The 17,998-nt window shown below is 36.8% G+C and overlaps 1 protein-coding gene across 3 annotated transcripts in view; it reads left to right on the top strand.

Moving 5' to 3' along the window:
• GABRA4 (gamma-aminobutyric acid type A receptor subunit alpha4) overlaps window positions 1–17,998 on the top strand; it is a 63,745-nt gene that overhangs the window by 26,373 nt on the left and 19,374 nt on the right. For all 3 annotated transcript variants that reach the window (XM_060147292.1, XM_060147293.1, XM_060147291.1), the window contains one exon: window positions 2,201–2,460. In XM_060147292.1, coding sequence (XP_060003275.1) covers window positions 2,201–2,460 — 260 coding nt within the window. The remainder of the gene's footprint in view (window positions 1–2,200; window positions 2,461–17,998) is intronic.

The following is a 17,998-nucleotide window of genomic DNA, read 5'->3' on the forward strand; positions in this document are numbered from 1 at the left end:
CTTGGCATTAATAATGGAATTTCTTCTCATACTGCAGGAGAAGACGAAGACCACTACTTCTGGTCCTCAGGAGAAATCATTCTATTACCAAAAAAATGTTCACAGCAACATGGAGACTCTTAAGTTGCTTATATTTGAGTTTCAGTTTCCTTTTGGATTATCACAGTATGGTCACTGTGAAATTTTCTGATTTCTGAGCAGTATTCTTATTTACACTGCACTGTTCATTTTTTATTTTCAAGTGCTCTCAGCACAATTTCTATGCTGTTAGAGGAAACATGCTTAATAAAGTTGTAGAACATTTTTGAATTCTTAATAGGCCATTAAACTTAAGTTGTTATGAATAAGAAGAAAAACCTTGATATATGTTTAAGTTTTGTAGCTAAAATTTTTCAGAATTAATTTAGGGTTTATTCACATATCTCACAATGAGCATGGGAATGGTGCCATTTTCCTGAGATTTAAGGTAGAGACCCTAAAAGTCCTGAGGTCTCTTTTCGAAACAAAGTCTACTAAATTCACAAGATTGCATTTTCATAGGCATTTAGGTATTTATATATTTGACTGAAAAACCACATTTTAAAATCTGTCTTTGACTAATGAAATGCTAAAAATAGCATGAAAATTTTTTTCAAGGGAATACAACCAAATTCTCAACTTTCTTCCTCTGTATAGTTTATGGAATGTTTTTGAAAGATCCATAGTTCAGAAGCTACACAGTTGCTCTAGTTTTTCATGTTCTAAACATTGACAATTCAGAAGGGACTGGAAAGAAAATAGATTGATGAAGAGCTGAAAAATGTATTTTTATTTACAGTGCATTTATCATGTGCTCGGCACTACGTGAAATAAGGTAAATCCTGAAGCAGTGTTAGACATTCTGCCCTTAAGAAGTCTATGCTCAATCAAGTAGTGGAAACAAAGCTCACTCAAATGGAACAATTAGGGAACAATACAAGGCAGAACATAATTAAGTGCTGAGTTGAGAGGACAGTATTATTTCTCCCTACATCAAAATATTATTATTCTTTTATTATTGCATGGGACTCACTATTTTTTCATTTTAACATGTGTTATTTGGCTTTCAGCTATGGATTGGCATGGACTGGATATAGTTTATGCTTTCATCATTGTTATTGTTGTCATCATCACCATCCCCAAACACCTGGGTGTGTCAATTCAAGAGATTTCCTAGGCATTACATAGAATGAGTTTAAATGGATATGGTAAATCTCCATGTACATTTCCAAGCTTAACTACATAACATGGATTAGATACACAGAGAGGCAAAGATTCAGAAAGGGACAATTGTGCACATATTAGCATCCCTACGTAATGCATTTCTCTACAGTTTCAGTGGCAAGTGGAATTCTTCCATTGAGAATGGGGACTGACTTTTTTCCCAGGCTGAGGAGAAGCCTTTTCTGGAGATGGTATGCTTCAGAAGCCTATTGATGCGTGAGAAGTACCTCTATTCTTGTTGCCAATATTTTCCTGCCAACCGCAAACTGATGGGCAGTAGATGCCCAATATTTTTAAAGCCAAATTATTCTAGAAGTCTATTTCTCAGGAGTATACCTATGTTGTTTTATATAAATTAAGCTATTTTACAACTAGTAGATTTATTATTTTAATTCAATAAGTAATATTCAGGTAAAGACTATAAATACATATAACTTGTGCTTTTTCTGATAGAGATTCTCAACAGCAGTGGGCCATGCCTACCCCAGGAATTCTGATGCTTCAATTTTCATTGCTACCATCTTCCCACTCCTGGTTGAGAGTCAGTGCTTCAATGAGTCACACTTTCTGTTAGGTGTGTGTTGAGTTTCTCAGGTACATTGGCCCAGGTACTAACATGAACCCAGTATATGTTAGGTGCCTTACATACTTTTAATCTTCATTGTAAACCCAATAAGTGGGTATCAAATGAAACCAGTGAGTTTTCCTAACTTAATCCAACTCACACTGAGCCAGTGATTCGAAGAGCCAGGATTTGAACCATCTCTGTCTCTCACTCCAAAGCCTGTGCTAATTTCACTGAACCACTATGACTGGAATCTTACATCAAAGATGGTTTGGTTTGAGTTATTGTAAACTTTGTTACCCTCACCCCACCAAATTTCCAGGTCTTTTTGTTTGTTTGTATGCATTGAAGTAACCATAAAGTATTTTGTCTCTTTGCTCTTTTGATTTGAAGGAATAACCACAGTGCTCACCATGACCACACTGAGCATCAGTGCACGGCATTCCTTGCCCAAAGTGTCCTATGCGACTGCCATGGATTGGTTCATAGCTGTCTGCTTTGCTTTTGTGTTTTCGGCCCTTATTGAGTTTGCTGCTGTCAACTACTTTACCAATGTTCAAATGGCAAAAGCCAAAAGGAAGACATCAAAAGCCCCCCAGGAAATTCCAGCTGCTCCAGTGCTGAGAGAAAAGCATCCTGAAGCACCTCTGCAGGTATTTGACTTAATATCCTTTAAGATTTCAGCATCTTGGTCAAATTTGCATTGCCGGGGAAAAGCTAAGAAGTTGAAGATCCCAATGACAATCTGTAAGTCATTTAAAAATCCAGAAAAATATTAAAGGATAATCATGCATTTATACTTTAAAATTGTGATTAGTGGCTTAAAAGTTAAACAGCTCTGCGGAGTGGCTGGGACCGTGAGCCATGGCCACTGGGCCTGCGCGTCCGGAGCCTGTGCTCCGAAACGGGTGAGGCCGCAACAGTGAGAGGCCCGCGTACCGAAAAAAAAAAAGTTAAACAGCTCTGGATGAGCTTGAGGTACACAGCTAGTTGTTTGAAAGTTCTTTTCAGGATTAAAAAATTTTTATAGAGAGGGGCAAAATCTTATGTATGCGCTTAAAAGAAACCTGTGGCTACCCTTAAGTGGGTTGGAAAGGCATCTCAGTAGAGTTCATTGAACAAAGTAAAGCAGCAGTTCTTAACATAGCTCCACATGAGAATGATCCCATGGGGCTGTGCCCTTGTATGGAAGAAGAAAACAAAACCAATAAATAAAAAGACCCGGGCTTCCCTGGTGGCGCAGTGGTTGAGAGTCCGCCTGCCGATGCAGGGGACACGGGGTTCGTGCCCCAGTCTGGGAAGATCCCACGTGCCGTGGAGCAGCTGGGCCCGTGAGCCATGGACGCTGAGCCTGCGCATCCGGAGCCTGTGCTCCGCAACGGGAGAGGCCACAACAGTGAGAGGCCCACATACCGCAAAAAAAAAAAAAAGACCCATAGTTGTAGGTTATGCACATCCAACACTGAGAATTCTTGTCCTAAAGAGACATATCTAAAAGGATATGAAAGCCTAATAAGAGCTACTGTAATTTACATTGGACACATAAGTGATTCTGTGATTTAAAAAATTAAAGTGACTTTTTCCTCATGGAGGCCAGTTGTACAAAACTAGCAAGATCCTCATGAAAATGAGAAAGCTAACAGCCATCCCCTCCTCCCTCTCCTCCTCTTCCTCTGATACTCTGCTCTCTCTCTCTCTCTTTTTCTCACTCTACTTGGCTTCCTCCTTGAATCAACAAAATGTCAGTGGTCACATGCACAACCTTATTGCGGTTACCAGAAATGGTAGTCTAAAACTCCTTTTGTCTACATGTGCCCAAATCAAAATATATATAAATCATCAACTTTATTCTCTATAGGTGATAACTCATTCCCTTAATTATTCATACACGCATTCATTCTTTTTCTTCACTCATTTAACAAACATACATTTAGTACCAACTATGAGCCAGGCACTGTGTTTGGTCTGAAAAGCAAGGGTATACAAAGCCCCCTGACAAATATCTTCCTCTATATAACTTATCTTTCAGTGTGTAGGGAGACAGACAATTTAAAAACATATGTACTAAAACACTTAGGTGTGTTAGATGATGATAGTGCTATGACGTGCTGAAGCACCAAAGTGGGAAGGAAGTGCTGGGGCCTTGTAATAGGGGTGGGATTCAGTTCAGAGACCAGGCAGGCAGGGAAATCCTGCCATAGAAGATGACAGTAGAACAATTAGGTTAGGGATTTAACCTGGCAAGGATTAACCGTTAAGGCTCCTGCAGTTTATAGCTCTCCTCCCACAGGGCTCTGGACACTGGTTCTCTAAGAATGGCATGTGGGCAGATGGGAAGATTATTGTCCTTGCATTAAGTAAGCTTGGATAGCTTACATTTTCCTCTGAAGGAATCAGTTTCAACAAGATTTTCAAAATTATTAGAATGAATTTTGTATACTATTTTCAGTCAAAAAAACCCCCCTGATGATCTACAGTTTTATCCCCTTTCCAATTCCCCATAGGTAATTTTATGCCCTTTCTGCCTTTTACTGTTGTTTCATTTGCTTTGCTTTGTTGTGTTGAGGCCTTGGTAGAAGAATTCTATTTACTCTCCCTTTAAAAAAATTATCTTGTATTTACTTGTTTACTTTACTTTTTTTTCTAATTACTGACAAGATTTATTTTAATTTCATCTTTCTGCAAGTTAATGTTGTTACTCGTTTTTAGCTTCTTGAGTTTAGTTCTTATTCATTTATTTTCACTGTTTCTTATTTAATAATAAAGTTTCCTTTATTGCAATGAGATTTGCTTTGCATATAGATTTAGCCAATTCATAACTTTTGATACGTTATATTATTGTAATTATTTGCTAAGTGTTCTGCAGTTATGCTGCTATTTTTCTCTACAAGCTTAGAATTATTTGGAAGATAATGTTAAAGTTTCCAAATGGGATTTTGTTTATTTGTCTCCATTGTATTTTTCGTTGTATCACTTTATGTTCAAAAACGTTACTTGTACAGATTTGAATGTTGTTGATATTTTCATTGTGCCCTGAGTTATGCTAAAAGCTTATAAATGTTTGATGGAAATTTAAAGGAGTTGACTGTTAGTTATTAAATTAATTTTACCTAAAACATTTTTATTTCACCCTCTTAATAAGTCACTTCTTGATCTTTCAAATATCAAGAAAGTTATGAAAAATTCTCCCACAAATATTATGAGATTGTGTTAGTGCGTTTTGCATTTTAACTATTTTTGGTTTATGTGTTTTGATGCTTCGATATTCAACATGTAAAGATTTATAACAGCGATATCACTCTATTAATTTAATCATAAAATAACCTTTTTGGGGAGGTTCCATATAATGCCCCTTGAATTCTATTTGATCTGATTTTATTATTTTTTTAAATTCTTTCTTAATATTAACTTTTGTAGTATATTTTTATTGCTAAATTTTCCTATTTTTTCTTTTCTCATGTACTTTGGAAGCTATATATCATATTATTATATAACCAGTGGTTATCTTTAAGCTTTAAAATGACATATTGTAACTTATGATTTTCTAATAGTGTTGAAATTATAACATATACTGACTCTTCCATGTAGCTGTTAACTCCCCCCAACCCCAGGATTGCTCAAGTCTAAAGAGTCTGCATTTGGAAATATTTTATATATAAATTTTTTTTCTGTTTATAATGAGTTGATGTAGTTCCCTTTTCGTTTTTGCAAGGTGATGAGGCTCCTTGCACTAGTGTTATAATAGTATAAATACTTGAAAGTACCCCTTAATCAGCAAAAGACCATTCTGCAGAATTTCCAAAGGTGGGACGAGAACTAATAGTTTCTTGAAACATATCTCTTGACTACTACAGCATCACTGGTGAGTGGTAGGTTGAGTACATCCAGTTGGCTAAGTCCACTCTTGGCAGCATGGGCCACATGCTGGGTGCAAATGGCATAATCAAGATTAAGAAGATGAAATTTGTTTGTGAAGGGCATAGAGTCATAGTATGTAAGGGTTGAGAAGTTTATAATAAATCTCATCAAAATATTCATCATATGTTTCATGTCCTGTATGGTATGTAACCATATATGTATCATAACTTAGATTGCCACAGCAGCTTCCTGAAGAATATCTATGTTCTAAGGACAGTGATTAATGGGTTGGCCCACACATCCTCCAGAGTACATATTGCTGCCAGAGCACAGCTGGCTTTGGAGCGTCAGTTGTCATTGAATAGTTCAACTTTGAAGGTTGAGAACACATTAAAATTGAGGAAGGGAGAGAGAAAGAGAGAAAAAAATATATAGAGATAAATAGGGAGACAGAAATCAAGATGGGGAAAAAGTGTGTTAAGAGCAAAATTTTAAAACATGTTACTGGAAGGAAATATTCTAGTAATCTTATGAAGTTTGGAGTTTCAGTAGAGATTCTAATCAAACAGCTGAAATGTGCTTATTCTAATGTGTTCCAACTTGTATGGCTATTTGCTGATTTGAATGATGCTGCTTTGTTTAAACTGTGTTTAAACTCCTCATTTGAAATTGCCTTCAGTCTGCACAATACTTGATAATTCAATAGTCCTTTGGGTTAGCTCGCTAGTGGTTTGATTCATTGTCACCATATGTGACCTATGGACTGTTAATGGCCTGGCAGAGGTTCATGGTGACCATTTTTATTTCTTGGGAATTGGAAAGCTTATGGTTTATGGAATATTCATGAAGCAAGGAGAAATAGGCCAACTGGAAGACTCTAAGAGCAGCTATGGGCAGCTTGGGTATGTCTTTAGGCATCTCAGGAGGCAAAGCAGCTGTTTTGCTTCTGCTCAACATCACCATAATTCTGCCTTTGACTCTGTCCTTCCAATATTGAAGTTGAGCTCTATTCCCGTGGTTCTATCCTTCCAAACCCTCACTACTTCTTAGAGTACCTACTCGCTCACTGACTCAGGTGATTTGGATTAATAGGATGATTTGGAAAATAAATAACTATAAAATAAAACGTGGAGATTTCTTAATAAAATCATACTTAAAACTTACTTGAAAATATATTCTGTAGCCCTTGTTCAGTCAGAAAGTATACATTAATGTATGTATGTTGTACGTTGTGAAAAAATCCAATGATATAATGACTAAAATTACTTGGACTTTTAAATTGTGTCAGGTACTATGTGATATGCTTTACATGTGCTACTTAATTTCAAGCTCACAATAACTATTTTATAGATGAAGAAACTGAGTCTTTTCTTTAATATCTTTATTGGAGTATAATTGCTTTACAATGGTGTGTTAGTTTCTGCTTTATAACAAAGTGAATCAGCTATACATATACATATATCTCCATATCTCCTCCCTCTTGCGTCTCCCTCCCACCCTTCCTATCCCACCCCTCTAAGTCTTGAAGTTGTTGAGTGATGTAATTAAGGTAACACAACTAGAAATGGTAGACCAAATAGAATAGAGAAGAGCAGTGAAGCACGTTTAATGAAGAAGCTAATTAGTTCGCGTTTAGACACGTGGAAGTTTCCAGAGTGGGACATTTTCTTCTATCCCATGATAACGATGACTTACTTTTTTCGAACTACAAGTGCGTATTTCTCCACTGTGCACCTTTCCTTTCCCATCTACCTAATTTCTTTGTCTATTTCCATTTTACTGAACTATTCTTCATAGACTTCTCAATATTATAGCGTTCATAGATTCTTACAAGGGTATTTGTAAAATTAAAGAGCTGTTTGCTCTGCTTAGAGTCTTTAAGAAAAAGATGATACAAAAAAGAATATATAAATAATTCAAGATACACCTTGGATTCAATAATTCAACTGTACTCATGAGAATATCCTTCTTTACTATCCATTCTTCAAAGTCAAACTCTAGCCCTATTTCCCAGATGAGGATCATTTTGATAGAACTTAAGGATGCCAAGGATATGGTGTTAAGTATCCACATCTACAAAATAATAGTAGAATCTGCCAGAAAGACTGATAATGAAGATTAAATTACATCCTGCATGTAAAGTACATGGTACAGTGCTTAGTACCCAGTAAATAATAGCTGTGATTATTATTTTATCAAAGTACAGTTGATTTACTATATTATATTAGTTTCATTTGTACAAACATAGTGATTGAATATTTTTATAGATTATACTCCATTTAAAGTTATTATAATATAATGGCTATATTCCCTGTTTTGTACTATATATCCTTGTAGCTTACTTACTTTATACATAGTAGTTTGTATCTCTTAATCCCCTACCCTCATCTTGCCCCTCCCTGCTTCCCTCTCCCTACTGGTAGCCACTAGTTTGTTCTCTATACCTGTGAGTCTGTTTCTATTTTGTTCTATTCATTCGTTTTTATTTTTAATATTTATTTTCCTTATTTTTTTTGGCTGCATTGGGTCTTAGTTGTGGCATATGGGATCTTTGTTGAGGCATGCAGGATCTTTTCATTAAGGCGCATGGTCTGCTCGGGTTTCTCTCTAGCTGTGGTGCACACGCTCCAGGGCGCGTGGGTTCTGTAGTTTGCGGCATGCCGGCTCTCTTATTGAGGCGTGTGAGCTCAATAGTTTTGGCGCACACGGGCTTAGTTGCCCCGTAGCATGTGGGATCTTAGTTCCCTGACCAGTGATCAAATCTGCGTCCCCTGCATTGGAAGGTGGATTCTTTACCACTGGACCACCAGGGAAGTCCCTCATTCATTTTTTTTATATTTTAGATTCCACATATAAGTGATAACAAAGTTTTGTCTTTCTCTGTATGACTTACTTCACTAAGCATAATACCCTCCAGATCCATCCGTGTTGATGCAAATGGCAACATTCTTTCTATGGGTAAGTAGTATTTCATTGTATATGTATGCCACATCTTTTTAATCCATTCATCTATTGATGGACACATAGGTTGCTTTCCTATTGTGGCAACTGTAAATAGAGCTGCTATGAATGTTGGGGTGCGTGTATCTTTTCAAATTAGTGTTTTTGTTTTCTTTGGAAGTATACTCAGGAGCGGAATTGCTGGATCATATGGTAATTCTGTTTTTAGTTTTTTGAGGAACCTCCATACTGGCTGCACCAATTTATATTCCCACCAACAGTGTACAGGGTTCCCTTTTCTCCACACCCTCTTCAGCATTTGTTATTTGTGGTCTTTTTTTTTTTTTTTTTTTTTTTTTTTTTTGCCTCTCACTGTTGTGGCCTCTCCCGTTGCGGAGCACAGGCTCCAGATGTGCAGGCCCAGCGGCCATGGCTCACGGGCACAGCCGCTCCGCTGCATGTGGGATCCTCCCGGACTGGGGCACGAACCCGTGTCCCCCGCATTGGCAGGCGGACTCTCAACCACTGCGCCACCAGGGAAGCCCTTTGTGGTCTTTTTGATGATAGCCATCTGACAAGTGTGAGGTGATATCTCATTGTGGTTTTGATTTGCATTTCCCTGATGATTACTGTAGCTGTGATTATTATTATCCTTTGTTTCCTTAAGCATCTTCAACATTTAAAGTCTGTATCACATAATTTACCACTTATAATATCCTGAAGTATTTTGCATAAATTGTTTCATATGTGATTGCTCTATTTACCTACCTAGATGGTGAGCTTCTTAATAAAACTGGTTATGGCTTCATTCTGTCTTCCCATACAGCCCATAGCACAGTGTTTAATAGTCACAGTTGTTTATTATAATGAGCCGACTATAGGAATCGAACAATAGGAAATGTGGGGCCTCTAAAAACCAGTATATTTATCAACAATTTCCAAAAACGTTTGTATTTTATGTAAAATTCTTCTGTAAATGTGAACATTAGGTGGATGTTAAGTAGTGAGCTAGAGCTGGGTCACTGTGAGGATTGTGAACAGCAGCTACTCATTCTGAGACACACTTGTCAGCGGTTGGACTTTGCTAGTGGACAACAACAGGGAACTGAGGACGACACTTTGAAAAACAAAAGAAAGCAAAACAAAAAGCCTCTGTAAATCTACAAGTGCAGCTATGCATTATGAGAAAAGCATAGTTTGTTGTCCTTGGGTCATTTTAGTCACCTCACTTACACAGGTATCATCAGTGCCTTTGACACCAGTGTTAAATACAGTGATATCCCAGTAAATGGTAATACACAAGCTTCATTCCATTCTAACAGGCTCTACAAACTAGGTCAGTTTCAGATTTTCATTTCAATCATTCTCAAAACTCCTCTTAGAAATGCTGTGCTTTAAATAGTTTAAGCTAACATGCAAAAAACTTTCATTTTTCCATTTATCCTTATTTCTCTCATTTCTTAACTTAGTTTAAAATCTCTTTCCTTGGCAGTTTGAATAAGGACATGATGAAGTATTGTCAGTTCACTTGACATTTCGGTGTGCTGGTGACAGAAGTTTAATGACGTTCTTTGAACCATATAAATTGTACCTCCCGGAAGCCATACCTTTTTCAGTACAGAATGTTCTGTAGTTAGTAATGCTCTTTAGGCAATGAGTAATTGTTTAATTGCACAATTATTAAACTGGGTGATTTAAGTGTCAAGAATATCAGAATTATGTTTCATTTCCAACCATATTTTTCATATGGTAGTTTTGTTATGTGTCACATGCTGATTCGTCAGAAATCGTCATTTTGCTAAGGCAAGAGAGCAAATCTCAGGTAGTTAATTTAACAAGTGTTTACTGAGCAACTACTATGTACTAGTCACCATGCAAGGCACTGAGGATTCAAAGAAGACAAAACCTGGGCACTTAGTCCTAGTGAAGGAGACAGGTTATTAATCTTGCAAGTGACTATATGTAGTATATAGAAGTATGGTCTGAATCTTGGTTTTAGAATACTTCAGGCATGCTTATAGCAGTATAATCTTACTCTCAAATATTCACTGCTACCTTAGACCTATGTGCTGAAATACAGATCTATATATCCAATTACATACTGGGAACCTATTTTATTTATGGCTACTTTTATGGAATACCTATCAAGTGACAGTAGGCTGGGAATACTCTGAGGGTAGTGGGGAAGTTGACATTCAACAATTAACTTCAAATAGTTAAATAATGATAAATGTGAAAATGCTATGAAGGAGAGGTAGAGAGGGTCATGATAAATTATATCAGAGAGTTAATTTGAGACTTCAAATTAGCCTTTGAAATGCAAAAAGTGACAAGGTAAGGGATGTCATCCAAAATGACAAAGGGAGGAGAAACGATCAATTTTAGTAGCTTATTGAAGCAATATTGTGCATATCTTGGTAATTGTTGGTAATAACATCACACGGGAAGAAAAATGCCAACATTAGCATCATAATTGAATGGCTATTTTCTCCTCCAGAAGGGGGAATGCCATAATTTCAGTGCTGCATCAGGAAGGCTTGATATATTGCTAGTGTTCAAGGAAGTAGTAAGGCATCTTGTAAACCTAGTATAACACAGTTTAAGAGTGTGTGGGTGTGTGGGTGTGTGATATAGATATAGATTAATAGTAAACGTGTCCATTTATTTTCATGTATTCTGTGTTTACAAATATGACAAAGGAAGAAGCTGTGAAGTGTATTTACATAGTACATAGATTGGGGGAGGTAGCTTGTCACCATCATTGTCATCACCATCATTGTTATTTATTTATTGTCTTCTACGTGCCATATATATATATATATATAGTTGCTTTACATGTGTTATCTCTAATCTCCACAATACACCCTGAGATGAGTTGTTGTGTTGTTCTACACATAGTTTTATGGTTGAGAACACTGAGCCTTGGTGAAGTGTTTTGGACACTTTCAGATGCACTGTGCTGTCTCTCACCTAGAGAAAACAGGCAGGCATCGAGGGATTTTGTCTCTACTCTCAGTTTTCCAGTGTAGCTTTGATCACACAACCCAATATTTGAGTTTGAATTTCTCTGTTAGATGACAAAGTTAAGCAAGATTATATCCAAATTCCCTTCTAATTTAAAAACCTGTTACTACAAGCTCATCCACTATCTATAACTAATGCCATCTTGCTTTATACTCTTTAACATATGCTTACTTTCATAAGAATGGATTCTAGTGAGGATAGTTCTTTTGGGGTTCACTGAGACAGGTCAAATTAAATATTCAGATTATTTTATGCTCACTTACACAGCAAAAATCCATACTGTTCCAACAGCAATAAGAGCATCAACTGATCCTGTGTTTAGTATGCACCAGAGAGTATTTTAAATATTTTACATATATTCACTTATATAATTGGCATAGCAATCCTATCCCATTTTCATCCTGTTTTATAGATGACTAATTGAGGCACAGAGTGGCCTAAGTGATTTGTCCAATCACACACCTCCTAAGTAACTGAACCAAGATTTAAACCCAGATGGTCTGGCTCCAAAGTCTAGGTTTACAGCCCCTAGAAATTGCCACCCCTCCATTGTAACCTCATCCCACACTGCTGAGCCTCTGCTGTGCCTACCCTCACACACTCACTCCCCAGCCCATTCATCATTTTTCTGGAGGTTGTCTTAATGTTCACATTGTTGAAAGTGTAAGCCGTACTATAAAACTCTACCCCATTCATAAACAAGCCCTATCCCTTAGCTGGTGGTTCAGCTTACATAGAAGCCAAAATCTCAAAAAATTAGCCACACTCTCCAAATTTCTAGTTTTGCATAAAATATATGTGGATTTTCTCAAGGCTAGAAATCACCAATTGATTGAGGTCATTTTGACTATAGACCAATCCATAGTTTTCCCAATTTTTTGACATTTTAAACATCTAAAAATGTTAAAAAGAATTTCTCTTAGTTTTGTCTTGAAATAACCGATCTGACATGCATTAATTTATTCAATCAACAATATTTATTTACAACATATGTTCAAAAGAATTCTGTTGTCAAGGTGGTGAGAAAAATTTTAAAGAATTTCAAAAGATAGTTTTTGCCCTAAATGAATTTATACTGTGTCAGGTGACAGTATATTTATGTAAATAATCAGAGGAATAGGTATTCTGTAGGGACCAAGAGATGTAAAAAATGTGCTGAACTTTGGGAGGAGCTGGTAGGAGAACTCAGTCTGGCAGTGAGGTGTATTTTACTGATGGTCAGCAGACAAAGGAGAGTAGCAAGGAAATAAGCCAACTCATTACTATAAATATCATTAGTTTGGTTTGTGATTTTTATGGGCTAGCTTGAGGATCACTCTAGAATTGCTATACAATTAATACACTTTTACCGCATTGTTGGAATTTTTATTACTTCTCCATTTACTCTGTTCCTTCTCCAGCACACCTGGCACAAATTTGCTAAGAATCTAGCAGTTGCTCAAGAAACACCTGCTGATTGGTTTCATTCTTCCTATACCTGAGATAGATGCTCAATTGTCAGGGATAGCAATATATGAAGGAACTGTACGTTTCCCCAGGTGAAATTTTTGTTATGAAAATTTTTTCTTAATGGTGTTTCGAATTATTATTAATTTGGTGATCTTTTTCTGTGTTAGCAATGTGAGTGGGCCAGCACTTCTTTTTAGAGGGGAAAAAAATTCAGTCAGCTTCAAAAATATACAGACACTTGAAACAAATTCCCTCAATGTTTAGCTATATTTTCCAGCAAGTTCTCTTCCCTAAGCTACTGAGTAAGATTATTCATTCCTTCTGGTTTATTTGGCTAAGCTGCCAATTTCCCTTTTGCTATTTTGAGGGGCTAATTTTCCCACAACATAATATACATCGCTAAATCTCCAGCTTTTCTCTCAGCCTCAGATAATTTAGAAGTTTCAAGATGCATCAGTTCGGGTATTACTTATTTCATTTCATTTAAATAAAATCAGAGGATATTATGCATAAAAATGTCTTTGGCAGAAGGAGATTATTATGTATTTTGGTCAATTTAAGGAGAGGGCATTTTCTACTCAGATTGTATGGCATGGTGTGTTTTTCTTAATATTTTCTAGTATCTCACCTTCCAGGAGTTTCTTACCCTGCTTAACTTTGAATAATACATCATATTCTTTCACAACGTCTCTTTTGCGGCTTTTATTTGTGAGCCTGAATTTTCACATTCCTCTTGCTTAGCTATACTGTAGGATTCTATTCTTTCTCCTTCATTAGCTCTTTCTTGAACTTTGACTTTAATTTTTAAAATCTACTGTCTTCATATAGACAACTAGCATGGGCATTTCTTTAGTCTCTCCAGCGTCATGACTCCCTAATGATGTAGTCCAGTGAATTTAGCTTCTCTCTCAAACTCTCTCTCTTTTGGCAGTAGTTTGGCTAAAACAGACTTTTTTACTTACTTTTACTTACTTTTTGTTTGGCTAATTGAAAACAATTGTAGGTTCCATAGTCAGAGAAAAGTCTGTCTTTAGGGAATTCAAAGAGGACAATGGGGGTGTGAAGATGAGGTTGGGGGTTAGTTTCCCTGTGAATGCTTCCTATTTTTTGCTTCCCTAAAAAGTTTTTACTAAGTCCAATCAGTTTAATGTAGATATTGAGGGGTCACTTGAAGGTAAAAAATTGTACCATGAAAATTTTAGATAAAGGGAGGGAGGTAGGGAATAAGAAGGACGCCCGCCATTTAGCACATCTGCACTTTTTCTTTGGCCAGGTTGTTGGCATTTGAGGATTAACATCTCCAACATTTCTTGGCAAAAGGTGGTGAGAACTCTGTATCCAAAGAGCAGAAAGTCAACTCTTCATATACAAAATGAGTGTATTATTGTCTCCAGCTTATCCAACTGTGAACACTTGTGTATATCTGGGATTATTAGTCTGTTGAACAGATTTTTATTTTAAAAGAAAGCAATTTGAAGAATACAAACTATAAGACCAATGCTTAACAAAGAGCCTGGCACCCAATAAATGCCCTTCCAATATTTGTTGGCTGAGTCAATGAATAAAAGAATGAATGCAATGTGGTCTCTGTAAAATGTTACTACTAATAATAATGACCGGAAAGAGAAGTCCTAGATGACAACAGTAACAGAGAAAACTCCCATAAACCCATTCCAGCACTGTGTTTTTATTTTTGAGGCCCACACAGAGGTTTGGGATTACTGACGGAAATCTAGATAACTCTTTTATTAACCTGAACTTACCTGATTTCTTTGGAACTCTTCCCTAGGAAGGAACTGCTTGTCCCTGCCTTTTCATTGTCTGTGCATTTGACTCTTAGTTTTGTTGTTTGGGTTATCTCTGTGTCTTAATATAGATGAGCTACTAGATGGGAGAGGAGAGTCATGCTCAACTCTGCTGTTGAGGCTATATCTAGAAAACAAGAAAATGTTCTCTGGTTGCATGTGGAAAAAGGATCTAATTGATAGTCTTCTGAGAACTGGTTTGAATGGAGAAGCTCTGGGAAGGGCATCCTGCTTGGAAGGTGAAAAAAAAGAAGCCTCTGTGGAGCTTGAAAGGTGCTTCCCTGGAAAGTGAGAGAGCTGGATAACCATTTAGTAACTTGCTAGTTAGACTCTCAGAGCAGATCCTTAACAGAAGAAATGTCGACAGCAGCCATGAGTGGACAGCTGGGCACTTGACCTTCCCTGGCTACCCCTTCCATGAAGCAATGAGCCTGTGATTTGTTTTGAGAAAAGCCAGGTTTTATTTGGTTGAACCATGTAAAAACACCATTTTTGCTGGTTAAAAACAATTTTTAGAAAGTCAAAACTGGTCTTTTGAAATGAAGATGAGGCCAAGATCTGACTTTTAATTTCCTTTATCAGCTGCCTCTTTTTGACAGCAAAACAGGTAATTAGTAAGAAATTGTGCTAGTGATTATAGTGATTAGCATTTTAAAATTTATTAGTTTATTTGTTTTCAAGACAAAGATTGATTTTGGAGCTGAGAATGTCAAAACTTTGGAGCTGTACTCCTGGTGCCTGGTGGGGGCACGTCCCCTGTGGGCATCTTAATGCTCTCAGTAGGATTGTTTTGTTGGTTTGTTTATTTAATTTTGACTTGAAGCCAGAGGAGCTTCAACAGGCACTTTCTCCTGTGCTGAGCTCATTCTTGCTGCTTCTGCAAGCAAGAAACCTGCTTTGCTAAAGCCTTAGCTGATCCTGAAAAATGTTAACATGCTTTCTGCTTAATGTTTGCCATCGGGCTGATCTAAAAATGGCACCAAGGAGGTTACCTATTATCCACAGAACAAGAATACATTTCAGGACAGAAATAGATTATGGTCAATGGAGGGTTGATCTGCTGACAGAAAGTTATATTAGTATCCTTAAGCAATTCATAAAAAGAGGAGATTTTATGTGGTGAATCCTGTTTTTTTTTTTATTAAAAAAAACCTCTCTCCTTTAGTAGCTTTCAATATTTAAGCTCTTTTTCTCTTATTTTTCCACAGTGTTTATTTGTTGAATTGCATTCATCTTTCAAAACTCCATAAATCACTCATTTTTGCACATTTGTAGCGGGTTTGTACCGTAGCCAAATTTATTTTATCAAACTCATTACTGCATATACTTTAAAGACATGTATGGAAGCATCAAATGAGGTAGAATTTGGGATGATTTAAAAATAATTTTTTAAATGGAACATGCAGTTATTTTCTATGTGATCTTCAAGTTCCTAGCAAATTGGAAATTTTTGTTATTTTTTTCAATTAATGTATGATGAATAGGTTGACGCTCTCTTTGCCTGTAACTACGCAAGTTTCTGCCTGTTGACCTACCAGTAAACATTTGTTCTGGACAAAATATCCTGGCTTGACCAATGGAGTGTATGGTTACCCTAATGATGGAGCAGAAGTCTTCCTCTAGCACTGAAAATTTGCTAAAGTATTTCAGTTAAATGTTTTCCAGATAACAATCTGAATGTATATGACTGTAATATGCATGCTAAAATGGAGTCAAAGGTTAAAATTACAATCCATAGGGAATTTCAGAACCTCCTGAGGCAATCTAATTATTTGCTACAATTAACTTCCTTGTTACTATCTAGTCATTCTGTAGCCATTAAGTGGAACTAGCCACTCACAGTATTAGAAATTAGAGCATCTAAGTTATGTAAAATCTTAGTGTCTAACTTCCAAGACTCATAAACTTGAAGAAAACAGAGAAGTAAAAAGGATCTCAAATCTTCGTTGTTTGTGCAAAGTAGGGGCGCATTGTTCTATAATGTAAAACAGTTAGATACTGTTGTTTTATTCTCAGAGATTTTATTATTGGAGTGTCTTCCTCATTTTGGAAAAAAAAGATACAGAAAGATGTAAAATTTGGGGCAGAAATATGTAGGGTGAAATCAGAAGTATCAAAGTTAGAAGAGAAATACTGAATAAGGTATCTCTTCTGCTGTGTTACTTGCTGGGCTCTGTTTTGTGTATTACCTAAGCACTTCAATTTTTAGGGTTTTTTTTCTGTGAAGCACTAATCGAGGAAATCCTAAAGTTTCAGCATATATGTTGGCCTGAATGAGAATACATGCTGGACTTGTACTGGGAAGAGAGGGTACAAATCCAATTGTCACATTCTGGATAGAACACTGCTGTTATTTGGGATTCTGGGATTCTGCCGGATCGACCTGATTTTGCACTGAGTAGTAGAACCTGACTCGTTATAGAGCTGTTCATCTCAGCAATAGCTACGTTAAATATGAACATTGTATATGTTTATTCCAGGCCAATCTGCCAGCACAGTAGAGCTAGCACAATCATACACTCTCAGCAAGGCAAGCAATGAGACAGAATTTGTTGTTGTTTTCTCACTAGCTCGCCATAATGTGCTTCCCCAGTTTGAATGCTTTCTGCAGTCTTATTATCGTGTTTACTCCGTGGTGTTCTTTCTTCATGTCATTAATATCCTGTTTTCTGGCTGAGGTTCTCTTTATTTATGATAATAGTTTGATAGGTTTCCAAAGGATAAACAAGTGTGATTCTTTTAATGGTTCAAGTACAATTTGGAAGTGGAGTGGCGGTCTTATGGCTGTTTCAGATCAGCCAGCTGTGTTCATGGCCTAGGCCCCAGCTAGGTTCACTGCTAGAACAATTTTAAAGGGTGCTGAGATGATAAAGACATTAGCCAGAAGCCTCCTGATATACTGATGGTAGATGATAGATTAAGATAACAAGAACATATGTCCAAGTGGACTGTGTTACCCCTTGTAACAATTCATTCGGTGCTACCATTTCCATAGATGCACTCCCCATGCTGAGCAGATATACCTGTAATTCAGGTCGGAAAATCCCAGTTATCCAGGTACCAAAAAGAACCAAAAAGCTAAATTAGGTAAAAGCACTTTTTGGTATACTGTATT

This window comes from Lagenorhynchus albirostris, chromosome 4 (assembly GCF_949774975.1).
Source record: "Lagenorhynchus albirostris chromosome 4, mLagAlb1.1, whole genome shotgun sequence".
Taxonomy (NCBI): Eukaryota; Metazoa; Chordata; class Mammalia; order Artiodactyla; family Delphinidae; genus Lagenorhynchus; species Lagenorhynchus albirostris.